At 37.9% G+C, this 20,882-nt stretch overlaps 1 protein-coding gene across 1 annotated transcript; it reads left to right on the top strand.

Annotated features, from left to right (window-relative positions):
- Window positions 17,250-18,476, top strand: LOC109820868. The gene has a single exon (XM_020387064.1). It carries the CDS (start codon window positions 17,250-17,252, stop codon window positions 18,474-18,476), a length of 1,227 nt encoding a protein of 408 aa, XP_020242653.1.

A 20,882-nucleotide genomic window follows, 5' to 3' on the forward strand; every position in this document is an offset into this window, starting at 1 on the left:
CTCGCGTTCGAAGTTAAGGGAACTTCGTGTTCATTATGGTTAAGCCTCGGCTTTTCATGGGTCCACTTTGGTATACTTAATTTATTCAATTAAGTTATGGGCCCTAATTAAGCTGTGAGACCCCAATTAAGTTTTTGGAAATTCAGTTGATTTAAATTAAATTTTTAATTTAAATCTATTTCGGTTTTTTAATCAATTATTTAATTCAAATATTATGACACTAAGGTATTAAGGTTGTCTCTCACTCCAATTGATTAATTGAAACAAGAAGTTGCCAAAGTAACCTCTCTTGTGTAGATTGTTCATGAGGAATGTGAGATGTTTGTGTGTATGCTTTCGTGTAAATATTTAATCGGCCCAAAGGAAGGTTAATATTTATTTAGACTGTATACACATCTGCGATGATAAGCGTGTGACAATTATAAGGTTTACATGTGAATAATGAATCGATCCAAAGATAGTTTCATTATTTGACATGAGTTATTGTCAATGTTTGATCATTGCAACAAGGTATCACTTACAAGTTAATATTACTGTCCAAAGACTTGATATTAATGTTGTGCCGGTATCTTGGATGGGGATTGTCATTATTTGAATTTTATTGATTATGGTTATTGATGTGAGCATTTTTGTTTTATTTCAGCTAATGCATCTGCTGCAACTATTTCTGCTAACATCAACTCAATTTCCATGCTAAATGGGACAAACTTCAAGGTTTGGAAAGAGAACATATTAATTGTTCTTGGCTGCATGGATCTTGACTATGCATTAAGAACTGAACAACCCCAACCTCTTAATGCGGATAGCACTCCTGATGCAAAGAAGGAGCATGAGAAGTGGGAGCGTTCAAATCGCATGAGTCTTATGATCATTAAGCGCGGCGTTCCGGAAGCCTTCAGGGGCATAGAATCCGAAGGGATTATTAAGGCTAAAGATTTCCTTGCCGAAATTGAGAAGCGTTTTGCGAAAAACGATAAGGTAGAAACAAGCACGCTTTTAGCTCGCTTGATTTCAATGAAGTATAAGGGCAAAGGAAATATCAGGGAGTACATTATGGAAATGTCTCATATTGCTTCAAAGCTTAAGGCACTTAAACTCGATCTTTGTGACGAGTTATTAGTGCATCTGGTTTTGTTGTCTCTTCCTGCACAGTTCAATCAATTTAAGGTTAGTTAAAACTGTCAAAAGGAGAAATGGACTCTAAATGAGCTCATTTCATACTGTGTGCAAGAAGAAGACAGGTTGAAGCAAGATAAGACAGAAAGTGCTCATTTGGCCTATGCCTCTAAGGATAAGGGCAAGAAAATGAAGAATGATAAGGAAGCTGCTAAGGGTCCAGTAGAAAAGAAACAACATAAGGATAATCAGGGTTGTTTCTTGTGTAAGAAGCTTGGACATGTAAAGAAGGACTGTACAAAATATCACGCCTGGCGTGATAATAAGGATACGTTCCTTGCTTTGGTCTGTTCTGAGGTTAATTTAGCTTCAGTACCTAGAAACACTTGGTGGTTAGACTCTGGTGCTACTACTCACATAAGTGTTTCTATGCAGGGTTGCCTGAGCTACCGAAAGCCAAGTGATGTTGAAAGACACATCTTTGTGGGCGACGGACAATCGGTAGATGTGGAAGCAATTGGGCACTTTAGGTTGTTGTTAGGAACTGGTTATTATTTGGATTTAAAAGATACTTTTGTAGTACCGTCTTTTAGACGGAATTTGGTTTCTGTTTCTGTATTGGACAAATCAGGTTATTCTTGTTCATTTGGAAACAGTCAATTCAGTTTATCTTTTAATTCAAATGTTGTGGGAACCGGTTACTTGAGTATTTATGACAACCTATATTTGCTTGATACAATTGCTTCTTACAATGAATCCTTGCATGTGGAATCACGTGGTACTAAGCGTAAATTAAATAAGGAAAATTCGGCGACATTATGGCATAAGCGCTTAGGTCATATCTCAAAAGGTAGAGTTGAGCGTCTTGTGTCTGATGGCAGTTTGGATTCCCTTGATTTTTCGGACTTCAACGTATGTGTTGAATGTATCAAGGGAAAACAGACCATAGTGAAGAGATTAGGTGCCAACAGATCTTCGGATGTCTTAGAATTGATACATACGGATATCTGTGGGTCATTCCCTACGGAATCCTGGAATGGTCAATAATATTTTATATCATTCATAGACGATTACTCACGTTATGGGCACCTATATCTTATTCATGAAAAATCTGAGTCTCTGGACATGTTCAAAGCCTATAAAGCTGAAGTTGAGAATCAACTCAATAGAAGAATTAAAACAATCAGATCTGATCGTGGTGGTGAGTACTACAGTAGATATGATGGTTCAGGTGAACAACGTCCAGGACCATTTGCTAGATACCTAGAGGAATGCGGTATCGTTCCACAGTACACCATGCCGGGTTCACCTAGCATGAATGGTGTAGCTGAAAGACGAAATAGGACTCTTAAGGATATGGTAAGAAGTATGATTGCTCATTCTTCTTTACCAGAGTCACTCTGGGGAGAAGCACTTAAGACAGCAGCTTACATTCTGAATAGAGTACCAAGTAAAGCAGTTGCTAAAACACCTTATGAGCTTTGGACTGGTCGAAAGCCCAGTTTAAAGCATTTACATATTTGGGGATGTCCAGCTGAGGCAAGGCCTTATAGGCCAAATGAAAAGAAATTGGACTCCAAAACAGTTAGCAGCTACTTTATTGGATACTCTGAACGCTCTAGGGGCTATAAGTTTTATGATCCCACTATAAGGAATATTTTTGAGACGGGAACAGCAACATTCTTTGAGGATGTTGAGTTTGGGGGGAGAAATAAGGTTAGAGACATTAGTTTTGAGGAGGAATTGGCTTCAGATCCAATCCATACAGTTACTTTTGACAATATTCAGGTTCCTATACCTGTTGTTGCTCAAGAAGTAAATCCGGAACCTCAAGATGATAATGTTGAACAACTCCCTGTTCCAGAAGAACAAACTCAACAACCTCAAGAACCAGTGCCACTAAGGAGATCCACGAGAGAAAGAAGAAATGCTATTCCGGATGATTATATTGTATTTCTCCAAGAACATGAGAAAAGTAGTAGAATGTTAGAAGATGATCCAATCAACTTCTCTCAGGCCATGAAAAGTTCTAACTCTCAACTGTGGATTGATGCCATGAATGAAGAGTATAAGTCTATGCAAGACAATAAGGTTTGGGAACTTGTCCCATTGCCAGAAGGTGCAAAACCAATTGGTTGTAAATGGATTTTTAAAACCAAGCGGGATGCAAACGGTAATGTGGAGAGGTATAAGGCACGTCTTGTGGCTAAAGGCTATACTCAAAAGGAAGGCATTGATTATACAGGGACTTTCTCTCCGGTTTCATCGAAAGACTCTTTCAGAATAATCATGGCACTTGTTGCTCATTATGATCTTGAGTTACATCAGATGGATGTTAAGACTGCATTTCTCAATGGAGACATTGATGAGATGATCTATATGGTGCAACCAGAAAACTTTGTGTCGGGAGACCCAAAGAATATGGTCTGCAAATTAAGGAAATCCATTTATGGACTCAAGCAAGCTCCTCGTAAATGGTATTATAAGTTTCAACAAATAATTATCTCGTTCGGTTTTGAGATGAACATTGTTGATGACTGTGTATATCACAAGTTCAGTGGGAGTAAGTATATTTTTCTGGTTCTGTATGTCGATGACATCTTGCTTGCCACTAATGATATAGGCATGTTGCACGAAACCAAGAGATTTCTATCAAAGAATTTTGAGATGAAAGATCTTGGGGACGCCTCTTTTATATTAGGGATCCAGATACATCGAGATCGCTCTCGGGGTATTCTTGGATTATCACAAAAGAGCTATATCGATAAGGTACTTAAAAGGTTTGGCATGCAAGATTGCAGACCAGGTGACACCCCTGTTGCTAAAGGAGACAAGTTTAGTCTCAATCAGTGCCCTAAAGGTAACCTTGAAATTTAGGAAATACAGAAGATTCCTTATGCTTCGGCTGTAGGAAGTCTAATGTATGCTCAGGTATGTACGCGTCCGGATATTGCGTACATTGTTGGGATGTTAGGCAGATACTTAAGCAACCCTGGTATGGATCACTGGATAGCAGTCAAAAGGGTTATGAGGTATCTTCAGAAAACAAAAGATTACATGCTCACATACAGAAAATTAGAAAATTTGGAGGTCATTGGGTATTCGGATTCTGATTTTGCTGGATGCTAAGATAGCAGAAAGTCTACATCAGGCTACATTTATATGTTAGCAGGAGGAGCTATATCATGAAAAAGTATCAAACAAACACTAGTAGCTTCCTCCACTATGGCAGCAAAATTTGTAGCTTGCTATGAGGCATCCAATCAGGGAATATGGCTGCGAAATTTTGTCACGGGACTGCGCATTTTGGAAAATGTTGAAAGACCACTAAGGCTATATTGTGACAATAAATCTGCAGTAATGTATTCCAATAACAACAGGAGCTCAACTAAGTCAAAACATATTGACATTAAGTTCCTGGTTGTGAAAGAAAGGGTACAGAGTGGACAGATATCCATAGAGCACATTGGGACAAACTCCATGATAGCTGATCCTCTTACTAAGGGATTGCCACCTAAGGTCTTTCATGAGCATACTGCTCATATGGGTGTGGTATTATTTGAGGATATTATGTTTTAGTGGGAGTTTGTATTTGTGGTGCTTTATGTTTGGTTGTATTGTCTGATCAGAATAAAGTATTCAGTTAAGACACTCTGTTACATTATGTTTGGTTTTGACCTCACTAAGGAGGACCAGTTGAAAATAGACATGTACTGATCACATTGCATGTAATTTTCATGCTGCACATCCATGATTGATCTATGTCGTTTGATTGTATTGGTATATGTGACCATTGATGGGTCGAGTCACGATAAATGTGACGAAGGCCGCTTTGATCCTATATTGATATAGTCAATGGACGAGATTGTTCGGAAATACCATTTCAGTGATAGCAATTTTTGAGCTCATAAGGTTATACACAGTTTAAGGAATCATATGGTGCCCAAGTGGGAGATTGTTGGATTTAATCTAATAAATCTATTTGTGGGCACATATGATTAATCAATGTGTATTGCTATCTTTCAGGATAACCCACTAAAGTGATCAATTAAGTTGGGTTAATGGGTATTTAAATATAATCATGGGGTTATATGTGCAGATACCAGGTTGTAATTGTGATTTATTGAGGGGCTAAATTACAAAAGTACAACATCTATAAATAAGGGGTTATGGTCCCTAACCTAGGGTTACATTCTCTAATTCTCTACACCCCCATCTAAGAGAGAAATTCGGCTAAAGGAGAAAACCCTAAGGTTAGAAGATCCAAAACCCAAAATCAAGATCAATCTATGGATTCAGGTATAAGCTTCCGCTCTTTTTAGATTTTTGTTAATCTCTTTGAATTAATCATGGCTATATGGTTTTAGATCTCAAGTTTTGATTTAGATCTAACATGATTATGAATAAGATTTTTTCTGCAAATAAACAAAACTTTAGCAGTGGGCAACTAAATGAATCTTGACGTGCGATTAAATAATTTTGACCATTCTTGAAAGGATACCTTTAATTTTTCCAAGCTTCGCGTCCAAATAAAAAAAAGCAATGAGATCCGGAGTTCGCGATTGAACTTGAGTTTAATTAATACTTAAATTAATATCTATTATGTACACTAATATCCAGAGTAGATTCTTCCTTATCCTCTCATCACAACACGCCAAACCCATTAATTTTTGAAATAATAAGGGTTTTCGGATATGGTTAAGGTACCACCGAAATTAAAGTTAAATAAGAAATTAAGCAGCTGGGTCTGATGATGTTTTTCATTTATTAAAGAACGAAGGCTGGGTCTGATCAGACTAGACATTGTAACCTCACATCTATCCTTTAGGTAAATCCTTAGTGCTTTGGTCGTGCGGTGAATGGACAGAGTTGAGTAACGATCATAATCGATACCCATCTTGTAATTAGTGGCCGGCAATTTGAGTTTCTCCAAGTCCATGAGTATCATTTTTCTTGAAAAAGTTATTGCGTGTTTAGTGTGATTTTGAAGTAACCGAGGGTCCAGTGTGATTTTTGAACATTCTCGAGAGTTTAGTCTGATTGTGAAAGTTATTGAGGGATTACTACAAAATGCTGAAAGCTCATAGGGATTTAGTATAAGTTGTCTAAATTAATATACAAGCGCCTACCATTTGTTTTCAATAGTAACCACTAGGTCTTTATTCAAACAGAGAGATGAGGTTAATCATGGAGATTGTACAAGAGGAGCAGTTGAATCAGAGTGCAGATTCTATCAAATTTCTTTTATAAAATCAGATGATTTATTCTATTCATAGATGATTTTGGGGTGGGTTGGAAATTTTAGCTCTTCTATCTATAATAGAAATGTTGAATAATAGCTTTTTTTTGTAGCTAGGATATTTATGGAGGAAGAAAGTAGCTGGTCATAGATATGAATTTTATTTAGTTTTAATTTTGATTAGGATGAGCATTGGTCTGATTATAATTGATTTGAGTGAACATGTTCTTAATTTGAATGGTTGAGATTTAATGTTAGATGGGCAATTTTTTTTTTTTTTGAAACAGAAAACAAGGTGAGGTACCATGTTCAAATATATATTGATATAGAATAAAGTCTAGAATATACAAAACATCCATAAAACTATACAAAAGTGGTGAGGATAGGAACCGAAGAAGATGTTATCGGAGGGGAGCGGACCCTAGTCGTCACCCTCCAGATAACAGTTGCAGAGGTTCCTAGCCTACCAGAGATCACAAAAACAATAAAAACTACAACAGAGGCTGGAAGGCTGCCAGAAAATTAAAGACCACCAAGAAGATAACACGACAGTCATCTCCAACCTAAACCTACTACTACACTATAACAAAAGAGCAGTGTATCTTCAGTAGTTAAGAGAAAAATACACACATCTGAAAATAAGACCACAGGAACTAGGAATAAAAAGAACCGAGAGCTGGATGTGGAAGTTACTGCCAAAAGCTAGTCTCCTTGAGCATAGTTTTCCCCAAGAACTTCTTCCTCGTAGGCTTTGGCCATGTCCTGCAGGCCCAGTTGAACTGCAGCTCTATGGAGATGCTAAGCTTTTCTGCTGCTAGAAGCTCATGTCCAGAATAATGTAAAACGAGCTACGTTAGAGGCAATAGATAGAGGAGTAACATGGGTATTGTTGAAAATGAGGTTATTTCGACTGCTCCAGATACACCAACAGAGGCATGGAAATAATATCCTCCATAACATTCTTTGATTGAGGTTATCCAGGAATTTATCCTTGTCAGAAATCATACTTAATACCTCCTTGGGCCATTGACTGAGATTAGAAGAAGGGAAGAAGATGAACCATGCCATAGAAGATAATGAGCATGAAAAGAAGAGATGGTCATGAGTCTCCCTGTCCTGGTTGCAGAAGGGGCAAGAAGGATCACCTCTCCAACCATTATTAAGCATGTTATCTTTAGTATTGAGTTTCTTCTTACTCAGGATCCAAAGGAAGATTTTGACCTTTAATAAAACAGGGGAATACCAAATAAAATTATGAAGAGGAGAGACAATGCCTCCATTATTGAGAAGAGAGTAGAAGGATTTCACAATAAAAGAATTTGTTGAGTTGAATAACCACTGAACAGAGTCTTACATGTTTGATGAAGGCGTGACTTGGTCAATAAGCAAATGAAGGTTAGTTATGTCCCTTCTGTCTTCTTCAGTGATACCTCTTCTGAGAATTAGTTTCCATCTTTAGTGATTTTGATGTCATGCACCCTGGGAGAAAACAGAACGTGAGGGAGAAAAGGCCAGCCTAAAAGCCTTTGGAAAAAGACTACATAGGGAATTGTCTCCTGTCCATTTGTCAGTCCAAAATTTGCAAGTCTTACCAGAACCAATAACCCATTTAACAAAGTTAAAGAAGATTGGGTGAATAGAATATAAATCATGGATAAACCTGGATGCATACCTCTTAGGAGGGTTGGAGATGAGATTAGAATTGTTTGAAGAGTAAATAGAGAAGATCATTTTACTGATGAGACTCTCCTTATCCAAAAATTTTCATATCCACTTAGAAAGGAGAGCTTGATTGAAGTTGAGCATGTTAATGATCCCAACTCACCTGCACGTTTGTCCTTACAAACATTATCCCACTTAACCAGGTTTTTACCTTTGCAGTACTGAGGGTTACCTCCCAAAAGAAAATTTCTCCTGATTTTGTCGATGACTTTGATAACCCAACAAGGAAGTTTGAAGAAGGACGTGTAGTATAAGGGGATGGATGATAGGACAGAGTTTATTAGAGTGAGCCTACCTCCAATGGATAGGGATTTGTTTTTCCATAATGCAAGTTTAGAGGAGAAGGAGTCAAGTAAAGGTTGTCGTTCTCTTCTTGAGAGAGAGCCTTTCTTGAGAGGGAGGCCAAGATAGTTGAGAGGGAGAGCTCCAACTAGGCAATTAAACACATTTGCAAGCTGAGAACCTTTGTGGGGAAATCTACCGAGGTAGAAAAGATTTGACTTAGAATAGTTGATATTGAGACCAGAGATGTTAACAAAAATACTAAGGATGTTATAGAGGACAGCTGCATCATGGATGTTACTATGCAGAAAATAAGAGTATCGTCAGCAAACTGAAGAGTTCTAAGGGATAATAGATCTCCTTAGAGATTGAGCTCTGCGAGGTCTACTACTGATATACTAGAAATGATCATTTTGTTGAGGACATCAACTATAAGCAGAAAAAACATAAGAGACAAAGGGTCCCCCTGCTTCAGACCCCTGAGGCAAGGGAAGAATTTGGTAGGGGATCCATTAACAAGAACTATTGATTTAGTGGATGAAAGGATATGGTGAATCCATTGACACCAGATAGGGCTGAACCCTCTTGCTTCAAGAAGGTTAAGAAGAAAATTCCAGTTGACACAATCAAAGGCTTTGAAGAAATCCACTTTTATTGCACATAATTCTTTTTTGCTAGAAGAGAAATGGTTTATCATTTCATGGGCTAGGAGGATAGAATCCAAGGTTGACTTACCACTTTGAAAAGCTGACTGGGATGAATCTATGAGGGATGAGAGAAAAGGTTTAGGTCTGTTGGCTAGGACTTTAGAGAAGATTTTAATTGTGCTATTAATGAGACTGATGAGCATGAAGTCCTTAGGAGTCTCTGCACCGTCTTTCTTGGGAATAAGGCAGATGAATGAGTAGTTGATATTGTGAAGGAGATGAGCATTTGAGTGAAGAGATTGAATGAAAGAGATACCGTCTTGGTGGATAAGAGGCCAGAAGCTGAGGAAAAACAACATAGGTAGACCATCTGGACCTGGGGATTTGTCTGGGTGAAAATCAAAAACCGCCTTCTTGATTTCTTCAGGAGAGAATTCAGAGACAAGGGAGGAGAGATCGGGTGAAGGTTTAGGATATAACAGTCTTTAGTTAATATTATGCTTAGAGTCACTTACGATTGAGAAGAGATTAGAGAAATATACATAGATGGCTTGTTTGATGTCATCATCTGAGGAGATGATAGAATTATCAGATATGAGGTGAGGAATGGAATTTTTTTTTCTGTGGAAAGATGCTGATTTGTGGAAAAAAAAAGCTATGTTACTATTACCCTCTTTGAGCCATTGAATTCTAGATCTTTGTTTCCATTTGTTTTTCTCAGACCTAGCCAACATGAAAAGATACTCTTTAAGGCGAAGCCTGAGATTGAATTCTGGATCAGTCAACAATCTGCTTTCCTCAATAAGATTCAAAGCATGGATATCTGATAAGGTTGTGGCTTTCTACTTGGAATGGATTTGAAAATGGTTCTCTTCCACCATTTAATCCTTCTACGGATAAGTTTAATCTTTAGAGGGAGGGATGCTAACGTACATTCTTTGGGAGAGAAAGAATTCCAACATGTCTCAATGAAAGAAGGGAATAAAAGCCATGACCTCTCAAATCTAAAAGGAGAGAAGAAAATAGGGCCTCCTGAGTCGAGGATGATAGGACAGTGATCAGAACAGGAAGCTGGATAGGCAACTTGGAGGAGATTGGGGAAGTGGGATTCAAAATCTAAGGAAATGAAGAATCTATCTAGTCTAGCTAGGGCATGAATAGATCTTTGATTTGACCAAGTGAACTTTCTTCCGCTTAAAGGAAGATCAATGAGGTTTATAGAATCAATAAGATTTTTAAAAATAGAGATATCCCTAATTGACCCAGACCTGCCACTTCTCTCTTCAAGGCTTAGGGTCGTATTGAACTCTCCAAACACCACTCATGGGAGAGAGTGAGAAGACCTAATTCTAGATAATTACCACCAGCATACTTCACGGTCCTCTTTATCATGAGGGGCATAGACCGACGTAGCAACAAATTGCCAGTTTAAGGGTTTGTGAGTGAAAGTGGCTGACACAGCAAAGATACCAATAGAAGAGGAGGAGCAGTATAAGATAGATTCATTCCACCCTAATAAAATACCACCCCTAGAGTTTGAGGCATCTAAAGCAATCCATGATGAGATGAAGCTACTACCCAACCTTTTAAGGATAAGAGGGTTCACAGATTGAAGTTTAGACTCTTGAAGACCTACGAGATCAACTTTTGCTTGTTGAATACATTCCCTGACGAGCCTACGCTTAGAAGGGTTATTTAACCCTCTAACATTCCAAGAACCAATCTTCATAATAAGGGGGAGGGGACAACTAAACTACTTAAGCACCGGTAGGGTTGGCCTCTAATTTGGCCTAGACTCTTGATTCTTCATATGAAGGATGTCATGCAGAGCCTGATAATCTACCGGCTCCTTAATACCATAATTTACAGAAATGTCATATAGCTTCTGCAAATTGATAGAATTAATAGGCTGAGTAGAAGAGGATGAGGAGGATTTACCCTTGGAGCCTCCTGTAGGGAAGCTCCTTTTCATTATGGCGAGATGCTTCCTGTGAGGGAGATGAGAGAGCATGCGCTTGCTGGATTTCTTCTTCGGCTGCTTCTTGACATTTTCAAACCCAGGAGGTGGGTCTGAGGAGGATGCTACTGTTAGATATAGGTGCCCTGCAGACAATAATTATATATTGTAACATGACCTATATGAATATAACATCCTTTTTCAAAATGATAGTATGCTATTTTGGTCAGTATTTATCTAGTATTTTTTAAGTATAGATATAGTCCTTAGAATGATACTAGACTATCAGAGATTTCGGATATAATCATAATGAAGAGATCTGATTTGTCGTTAACGTATATTCTTAAATGTTCCTAGTCGATGAACTGTTGAAATGGGACATCATCACTTTGGGAAGACTAGTGTATACTCTATTTCTCCTTTGGTAGGATGATGATCCATCTCTTGGATTATTGATGTGAGACATCATGATATAGTATACAGGTGACTCATTAGCGAATGAGTTGACTGAACGACTCATTGAGAACATCTAGTTGGTAATTATACTTAACTGTCAAATAGAAGTTTTCAAGTGATATAGTACATAAGTAGTCTCTTAACCTGAGGCATGAGTGTAATATCTTACATGTCAGTATAGGTGTACTTAGACTTTTACCTAATCACAGTTCTCAATGAGTTGTGCATAACGGTTCTTGTTGCGTGCATCCCGAGACATAAGTAGATATTGAGATGCCAAGATGGGATTCGTCTCTCCCAGTATAGGGGGTTGATATTATAAGATTGTTTGATATAACTATAGCCAGGAAATCCTTGGCCGAGGTAAATAAGATAAACTGAGTGTCAGTTTGATCTTATAGGTTATGATTTTAATATCAACAAACACTAATCGAGCTATTAGGGTTTGACAGTTTTCCATACCCTAGGCTCGATAGTTTGATATGGTTTGACGAAGAGACCAGACTATACAATATTATCACTGAGTGGTCCTGATAAAATTGTGTTAGTATATTGCAGATATTTATCACAACTTATATCCGGGTAGTCTTCATGTGTAGGTAGCACCTCTGTTGCACTTGTGGATATCATCCACTACCGAGTTCTTAAGTTGGGCCCTAGAGTCACACCAAGCGCGTACTTAAATCCTAAGAAATATAATTTATAGAGTGATGCGTATGATTAATACGCATATATGATTTTATCGGATGCACATAAACGATTATGCATATCGGTAAAATCAGAATGCTATGTGCTTAGAAAATGAATTCCAGTATTTTTCCTATAAAATTAACTTTTAGTCAACTAGTTGACTTTTTGGTCAATAGTTGACTTTTGGTCAACTCATTGATTTTTTGGTCATATGATGACTTATTAATCAATGATTGAAAAATTATAAAATACCGTATTTATGAAATACTGTATTGATGTGGGATTTTCATTTATGAAATACACACTTTATTATACCTTGATTAATAAGTCATGAGATGAGTCATTAAGGTAGTATGGTTTGGGAACATGGTTTTAGCACATAGTTTTGATTATTCATGACTCTTTGCATGACTCATGAGATGCATTGCATGACTCATGAAAGGAATCATTACATTTATATGACTCATGGCATGACTCATGAGATGAGTCATGACATATTTCACTCTATATATATGAGCTCTCTTTCTTATGGAAAGGTTAATGAAAAATTGGCTAAGTGGTTTTTTCCATAAGAGAATAAAAAAGAGTTCTCCTCTTACTAAACTCTAGCAATCTTTGAACAAGAGGAAGTAGTAGGATTTTAAAGTACCCCGGGGTGGATATCTTGCATTGTGTCTCAAGAAGACTCCGATTTTATCAAGCTTATTTGAAGACTTGGAGATCCACTACGAGGAGATTTACTACTACAAGGAGTAAGAGCTAGGGGTTATTCGATCTTCCATCCAATCATGCTTCGAAAGTATGACTTTCTAACTCTTGTGTCCTATTTTTAATATAGGGATCATGTTAGATTTAATTAGGATGGTCCTATTTTGTATTTCATGCTCTCTACATGCTTAGTATAATTATACATATAGTCTTCCGTTGCGTAATTTGCATATAATTAGCATGAATTTCCTTCAGCTACATCTAGAGAAACTGATGAGCTGCTGAAGGGGAGAGGGTATAAAGGGATGATCGGAACCTTAGAATCCTTAACACCCTGGGGGAAGCAGCGACAGAGCCCTTAGGGGAAACAGCTGAGAGTTTGTCTCAAGATTCTTTAGTGATCCTGATTTGGACTGCCTGAATGGCTACATCGATGAGGTTGGGAGATGCAACTTCTTTGAGACCAAGGGAGGGCTGCATAGGTGGGGGGGCTGATTGATCCTTCCTCCTCTACCAACAGCTGCTTATCCTTAGATAGCTGTGGAGAGGTAACAGCTCCTGCAACACTCTGGACTACTGAATTGGATGCATTCAAATGAGGGAGAGGAGGGGAGGCGTCGAGAGAAAAAGAAAGAGCTCCTTCTCTACGAACAAAACTTTCAAAATATTCTCTAATCTTGGCTTTACTAGCTGGAAGAGGATTACCTACTACCCTGAGGTGCACCGATCTCTCCATAAGGTGGATATCATCCGGGGAGGAGTAGCGAAAGGTAATTGATCTCGAGATCTCTGATATATCCCTGACGCTAAGCAAGACTTTGTAGTCTTTAGGATGCTTTTTGAAAATCATATCGTCCGAGATAGATATAACATCTCATACATCCTCCAGCAAGATTTTGAAGAACTCTGTGTCCCAGAGGTAAAGGATAAGATCTACAATCTCTACCCAAACATAGACAAACTTTGGGAGGGATTTGAGCCCTATCTTCTTTGTCCAGGGTATAAAAACGCCTCCGAAAGTCTCCATGTCAAAAAATCTTTATATTTAGAGCATGCTCTAAACAGAGTCTCTTCGTCAAGGAATTGGATGAAATAAGAGGTATCAGAGATGTGCCTAACATTGTACAACCATATGTCCACCTTGAGATGAAACTCTAGATTTTCAATGAGTTCCCCATAAGAAGGGTTCCCTACCTGAAGATTCAGGAAGCCAAAGCAAACATATTCCTCCATGGTACTAACAACTAAAGGGGGAAGAGTGATGTTTGAGATGAACAAAGGAGGGGGGGATGAAGATGACAGAGAGATGTTCTGCAGGGACGGGTTCTTCTTGTTGGGACAATTAGATGGGCAATTTTAAATGATAGCTATGGAAGCCCGTAATTAACATAACATTATTTTCTATTTGTGAGTCAAATGGTAGTTTTTTTGCCAATAATACTTTCACTTTACCCTAAAAATGTATATATATTTGCCATATTTAGGGTGAAGAGCTAACGTGAGGACTCAATAATACCTCATTGATTACTTACTACTCACAACTATTATACTCCTGTCCGCACGGGTTTTCTTTTAAAAAAAAAATTTAAGGTGAGAGGATAAAAGTGAGGGAATAAAACAATATAGAGGTTCAGGCCGAATTTAAAATATCTAGAATCTTGGGATTTATGTATAGAAAAATTCAAAATTAAAATATGTGAAATTTCATAAAGCCCCTAATAAGTTAGGTGTTTGGAACCAAATCCCTACTGTCTTTGTAACTCTCGCTAAACCCCCAATATCTTTTGGCAGAAAACCCTCAAAAATTAACATTGTTACTTCATGTATTGTCAAATAACCAAAACACCCTCAATAATTTTAGACAAAAATCCCAACAAGTTTTACTTTTTGTCACTTTACTCCCTTTTTTACAGAAAACTTCCAATAATGATTGTTTATAATTTTTAAAAATTTTCAGAGATTAATTTGTGATATTTAGAAATTTCAAGATGTTGTTTGTAATTTTTAGGGAACGTTTATAATTTTTAAGATTTTTGGGTTTTCTATAACTGTTTTTAATTTAAAGAGTCTATTTGCAATTTTCTAATTTTTCGGGGTTGTTACTGGGTTTTCTATAACTGTTTTTAATTTAAAGAGTCTATTTGCAATTTTCTAATTTTTCGGGGTTGTTACAATTTTATACTTTTAGGATGCTGATTTTAATTTTTTATTTTCATAAGGCTTTTATAATTTTCATATTCCAGTTATATGTTTGGATTTGAATTGTTTTTAATTTCTAGGCTTAAAAGTGGGTTCTTTGTAGTTTCTTAATTTTTCAAAAGGTTGTTTCTTTTTTTAAAATTTTGGGGTCATTTCTAATTTTAGATTTTCAGGGTCTTTTTATAATTTTTAGATTTTTTATGTTTTTATACAATTTTGATTTTTGGGGGGCTATATGTAATTTTTTAAAGAGTTTGCTTTTAGTATCCTGATTACTTAAAGGGCTTTTTGTACTTTTTAGAAATTTAAAGGGGATTGCTTGTAATTTTTTCTACGCGTTGTTTATAATTTTATACTTTTAGGAAGTTATTTGTAATTTTTATTTTTTAGAGTTGTTTATAATTTTATGGACTAATATGCAAATAGGAATTATTTAAGGGGTTTATATTGATCTTGAGGGGTTAATTTTTATTAATGTAAAATTATGGGATAACTTTATGATGAAGATTAAAATACAAAAAAAATCAAAATCTTTTGAGATTTTCTAAAATTTTCAGGTTTACTGCGGGTTCAGTAAGAGTTGCATATATTTGAGTGTTTAGTTCTAAATGTCCAAATTTATGAGAGATTTATAGAAATTTATCCTTTAATAATTTAAAAAGGTTGCATGAAATTTTTTAGATTTTTTAATTATGGATAATTAGAATTTAATTGTGATTAACAAAAATTTTGTTGCTAGAATTTTCAAATTTTGAATTGATAGTTTTTTTAATTATAAATATGAATAGTTTTATTTGATGAGGGTTATTAGAAAGATAGAATCAATTGTACGTTTTTTTAATTATAAATATGAATAGTTTTATTTGATGAGGGTTATTAGAAAGATAGAATCAATTGTACGCATACCATCTTCTAATAGAATAGAGGAATGTATAACTATTTTGGCAAATTTGACGCGTACGCAATTTTTGGTCGACGGTTTACATCTCGTAAACTCGTCACAATTCCGCCAAAACATGTGGGGGTAATGCTTAGCCCGCCCCTTTTTTTGAAGTATGTAAAGACAACTCTTGGCATGGGTCTGATGTACAAGTACAATGCCAAGGTTTCTCTTCATGGTTTCACGGATGCTGACTTTGGTGGAGATCTAGATGATCAAAAATCAACTTCAGGGTATGTGTTCTTATGTGGAGACACAAGTGTTTCGTGATGCAGCAAGAAGCAAGCAACATTGTCATTGTCTACCACTGAAGCGGAATATAAAGCTTCAACACTCGCAGCTCAAGAGTGTATATGGCTTCGAAGACTCCTTGAAGATTTGTTGGAGCCAATCAATAAGCCGGTTGCAATTTATGGAGATAATCAAAGTGCTATCAAGTTGGCTAATAATCCGGTGTTTCATGCAAGGACGAAGCATATCGAGTTAGAACATCATTTCATACGGGAGAAGGTGCTTGATGGAACAATTGAAGCTTTGGAGGTTCGAAGCGAAGACAACGTTGCAGATATCTTCACCAAGTCACTACCAAAGGGCCAATTTGAGTTACTTCGCTCGAAGCTCGGGATGGTTGACAAAATCAAGTTTAAGGGGGAGTATTGAAATTAAACTTGATTTTGGATCAAGCTTAATTTTGGGTTTATGATGGAATTATTCTAAGTTTGACCAAACCCAAAATTAGGTCCAAATTCTAGAGGTTTTCTAGAAACACTCTAGAAGGTTGATCACCTCCTTAAAGTGTTCTAGAGAAATCTTTAAGCTAAATATCTAGATAATAGTATAGAAACATCTAGATAATTTGTGATAAAAATATTTAGATATTATGTAGAAATTTCTAGAGATTAGAAAAATATCTAGGAACTATAGAGGTGATATTAGAAGAATCTAGATCCTTTGTAACATATCTTTGGGAGGCTATAAATACCTCCTCACCTCTCTCATTTGTAAGTAAGAAGAAAAAGTTGAACAAGTGAATAAAGCAAGCTCAAATAAAGAGTCTTCCTCTTCATAAGTTCTCTACATTTCTCTAAAAGTCTTTCAAGTGTTCTTCATATTCTTCTTCATACTTAGAGGTTTATTCTCTTGGTTTCTTTCGGGTTTCTCGGGTATTACGGTCTTGGGCTAGTGCTAAGCACTATCGGTGTTATCTTTACATGGTATCAGAGCCATTCTAATCTTGTGCTCTTCAAGATCGGGGTTTAAAGAGAGCTCGGGTTTACTCTAAGTATGGAATCAATGGGTCGTGTCGTTGGATTGGGAATGGAGATCTTAAACCAATCTAACTACCGGTTATGGAAGTCATGTATGGAGTCATACTTGGTTAGTGAGGACTTATGGGATGTCGTCGGCGGTAGCAGCACAACACCACCAAGGGGAGATGCTGCAACAGCGGAAGCGACAAAGGAGTGGACACGGAAGAATGCCAAGGCGGAGTTTGCTTTGAAGAGGTCAATATCTTCAGGACTATTTGAGCATGTCTCAAGATGTACATCCGCAAGTGCTATTTGGCAGGCACTAGATCAATTGTTCAACAAGAAGAACGAGGCTTGTCTACAACTGTTAGAGAACGAGTTGGCGAATGCGAAGCAGGGGGATTCTTCAATCTCAGAGTTTTTCATCAAGGTAAAAAATATTTGCTCTGAGATTAATACTCTCAATCCGGAGGAGTCGATTTCGGAAGCACGGTTGAAGCGGTCTATTATTCGTGGTCTACGACCCGAATATACACCGTTTGTTACTTCAGTTCAAGGATGGGCTACACAACCTTCCTTGGAGGAGTTTGAAAATCTACTAGCTTCGCAAGAATCACTAGCCATGCAAATGGCGGGAGTTAAAGTCCATGATGACTCGGGGAGCGCTTTTGTAGCGGGGAGACAACAAAGCTTCAGAGCCAAACCCAAATATGGTAATGTGAAGAATAATGATGGACGAGAAGGATCTTCTACGGGAGACAAGAAACGATTCAAGTGTTATCGGGGAGGAAAACTTGGGCATTTCAAAAAGGATTGTCGAGTCAAGCTGAAGGAAACAAATATAGCGGAATCAAAGGGTCATACTGAAGACAAAGAATGGGGAAAATGTTTCACGGTGGAGGCTGCATCTTCAGGTACATCCACAGCTAAAAATCTTGGAAATGATTGGATTGTGGATTCTGGTTGTAGCCATCATATTACCGGAGACGAGAAGTTATTTTCTAGTCTTCAGCGTCATGACGGGAAAGAAGCCATCATTACTGCGGATAATTCAATCCACCGCGTTGAGAAGGAAGGGACAGTCGTTATTGAAGGAGATGATGGAAGTCCAATCACTCTCAAGAACGTATATCATGTTCCTGGAGTAAGGAAGAATCTTCTCTCTGTGGTGAATGCGGTTGACTCAGGTAACTACGTTTTATTTGGCCCAAGAGACGTTAAATTCTTAAAGAATATTAAAGAATTAAAAGCGGACGTGGTTCACACCTGAGCACGGGTTAAGGATTTATATGTTTTATCGGCCTTAAATTCTTATGTTGAGAAGATGAGTACGAATGATAATGCCTTTATATGGCATGCTAGGCTTGGTCATATAAATATGACTAAGCTAAAGGTTATGGTGAATAAGGATTTGGTTAACGGGCTCCCAAAGTTGAAGATTCATGATGAAGGAAAGCTTTGTGAATAAGGATTTGGTTAACGGGCTCCCAAAGTTGAAGATTCATGATGAAGGAAAGCTTTGTGAAGGCTGTTAATATGGAAAGTCACATAGGCTTCCATTTGACAACTCCACTTCACGATGCAGCGCTCCGTTGGAGATGGTCTATAGTGATTTGATGGGTCCGACGAGAACATCCTCCTATTCTGGGTTTCGGTACATGTTACTATTTGTTGATGACTTCTCACGGTACACTTGGGTATACTTTGTGAAGGAAAAATCAGAAGTATTCTCCAAGTTTCAAGAATTCAAGGTTACCGTGGAGGGAGAATTAGGTCAGAAGATCAAGACTTTAAGGACGGATAATAGAGGGGAATTCATGTCAAAGGAGTTTCTCTCTTTTTGCCAAAAACATGGTATCAAGAGAGAATTTACATGTCTGTATACACCTCAGCAAAATGGAGTAGCGGAAAGGAAGATAAGACATCTAAGCGAGACATGTAGAAGCTGGTTACATGACAAAAATTTGCCTAAGGCCTTATGGGCGGAAGGCATGAGATGTGCAGCGTATGTCATCAACCGGATGCCACTTAGTCCGAACAATATGAAGTCTCCTTATGAGATGGTTCATGGGAAGAAGCCAACGGTGAAACATCTCAGGATATTTGGATCAATCTGCTACGTCCACGTGTTTGACTCTCAAAGAACCAAGTTGGAGGCAAAGGCGAAGAAATGCATCTTTGTCGGCTATGATGAACAAATGAAGGGCTGGAGGTGTATGGATCCAGAGACACACAGGTACACCGTGTCTCGTGATGTTGTCTTTGATGAAGTTTCCTCATTTTATGGGCCGCCTCAAGTCTTGGTCGAACAAGAAGGTGGGGGTTCCTCCAAGATCGATGAACCAGTTGTTCAAATGCCAAGTGAAAGCGGAAGTATTGAAGAAGAGACGCAAGGTGAAAGGGGGAGCACTGATCAAGAGGAAGATGAGGAAGAAGATCGTAGTTCCATGGCTAATCAACGGCCAAAAAGAAACATTGTTAAGCCTGCTCGGTTCAGAGATGAAAGGTTTGTCACTACTTACTCATGCTACTTTGCAGCTGCTCGGTTCAGAGATGAAAGGTTTGTCACTACTTACTCATGCTACTTTGCAGCTCCATTAGATGAAGAGAAGCCATCATCGTATGATGAAGCAAAAGGAGTTCAAGAGTGGGAGGGCGTAATGAAGGAGGAGATGAATGCTCTCATGAAGAACGAAACTTGGGATTTGGTTCCAAAACCCAAGGATGTCCAACCCGTTTCTTGTAAATGGGTGTACCGAATTAAGCGAAAAACGGATGGGAGCATTGACAGATTTAAGGCAAGGTTGGTTGCTCGAGGGTTCTCTCAAAAATATGGAGAAGATTATGATGAAACTTTCAGTCCAGTGGCAAAGATGACTACGGTACGCTCACTTTTATCTTTAGCCGCAAGCTTTGGTTGGAAGTTATGGCAACTAGATGTGAAGAATGCTTTTCTATACGGAGAGCTTGATAAGGAAATCTTCATGGAGCAACCGCTTGGTTTCAAGTCACGAGAGCATCCTGATTATGTCTGCAAGCTTAAAAAGGCTTTGTACGGGTTAAAACAAGCTCCTCGAGCTTGGTATGGAAAACTTGCTCAATTCCTTCAGTTTTGCGGGTATGTGCCATCAAATTCTAATCCGAGTCTATTCTTCAAGAAGAATGGAGGAGTCCACGTGGTTGTTCTTCTTTATGTGGATGATATGATCATCACCGGGAATGATGATGCTGAAATTGCTCGTCTACAAGAGGATATGTCGGTGAGGTTTGAGATGAAGAAGTTGGGTGAGTTGAACAATTTTCTTGGTTTGGAGGTCGAAAGGGTAAATGATGGAATATTTGTCGGCCAACAAAGCTACGCAAGAAGGATTGTTGAAAGGTTCGGAGTACACGAAGGGAAGACACGTACTACTCCGATGGACGTGAACATAAAGCTTAAACGCGATGAAGGGTCCTTGCTACCTGATCCTCGACCTTATCGCTCTCTTGTAGGAAGTCTTCTATACTTAACCATTACAAGACCTGACATTGCCTTCGCGGTGGGTCTCGTAAGTCGGTTTATGCAAGAACCAAGGAAGCCACATCTAGAAGTGGCAAAGAAGATTTTGAAGTATGTAAAGACAACTCTTGGCATGGGTCTGATGTACAAGTACAATGCCAAGGTTTCTCTTCATGG

The sequence above is a fragment of the Asparagus officinalis genome, chromosome 8 (genome assembly GCF_001876935.1).
Source record: "Asparagus officinalis chromosome 8, Aspof.V1, whole genome shotgun sequence".
NCBI classification, from domain to species: domain Eukaryota; kingdom Viridiplantae; phylum Streptophyta; class Magnoliopsida; order Asparagales; family Asparagaceae; genus Asparagus; species Asparagus officinalis.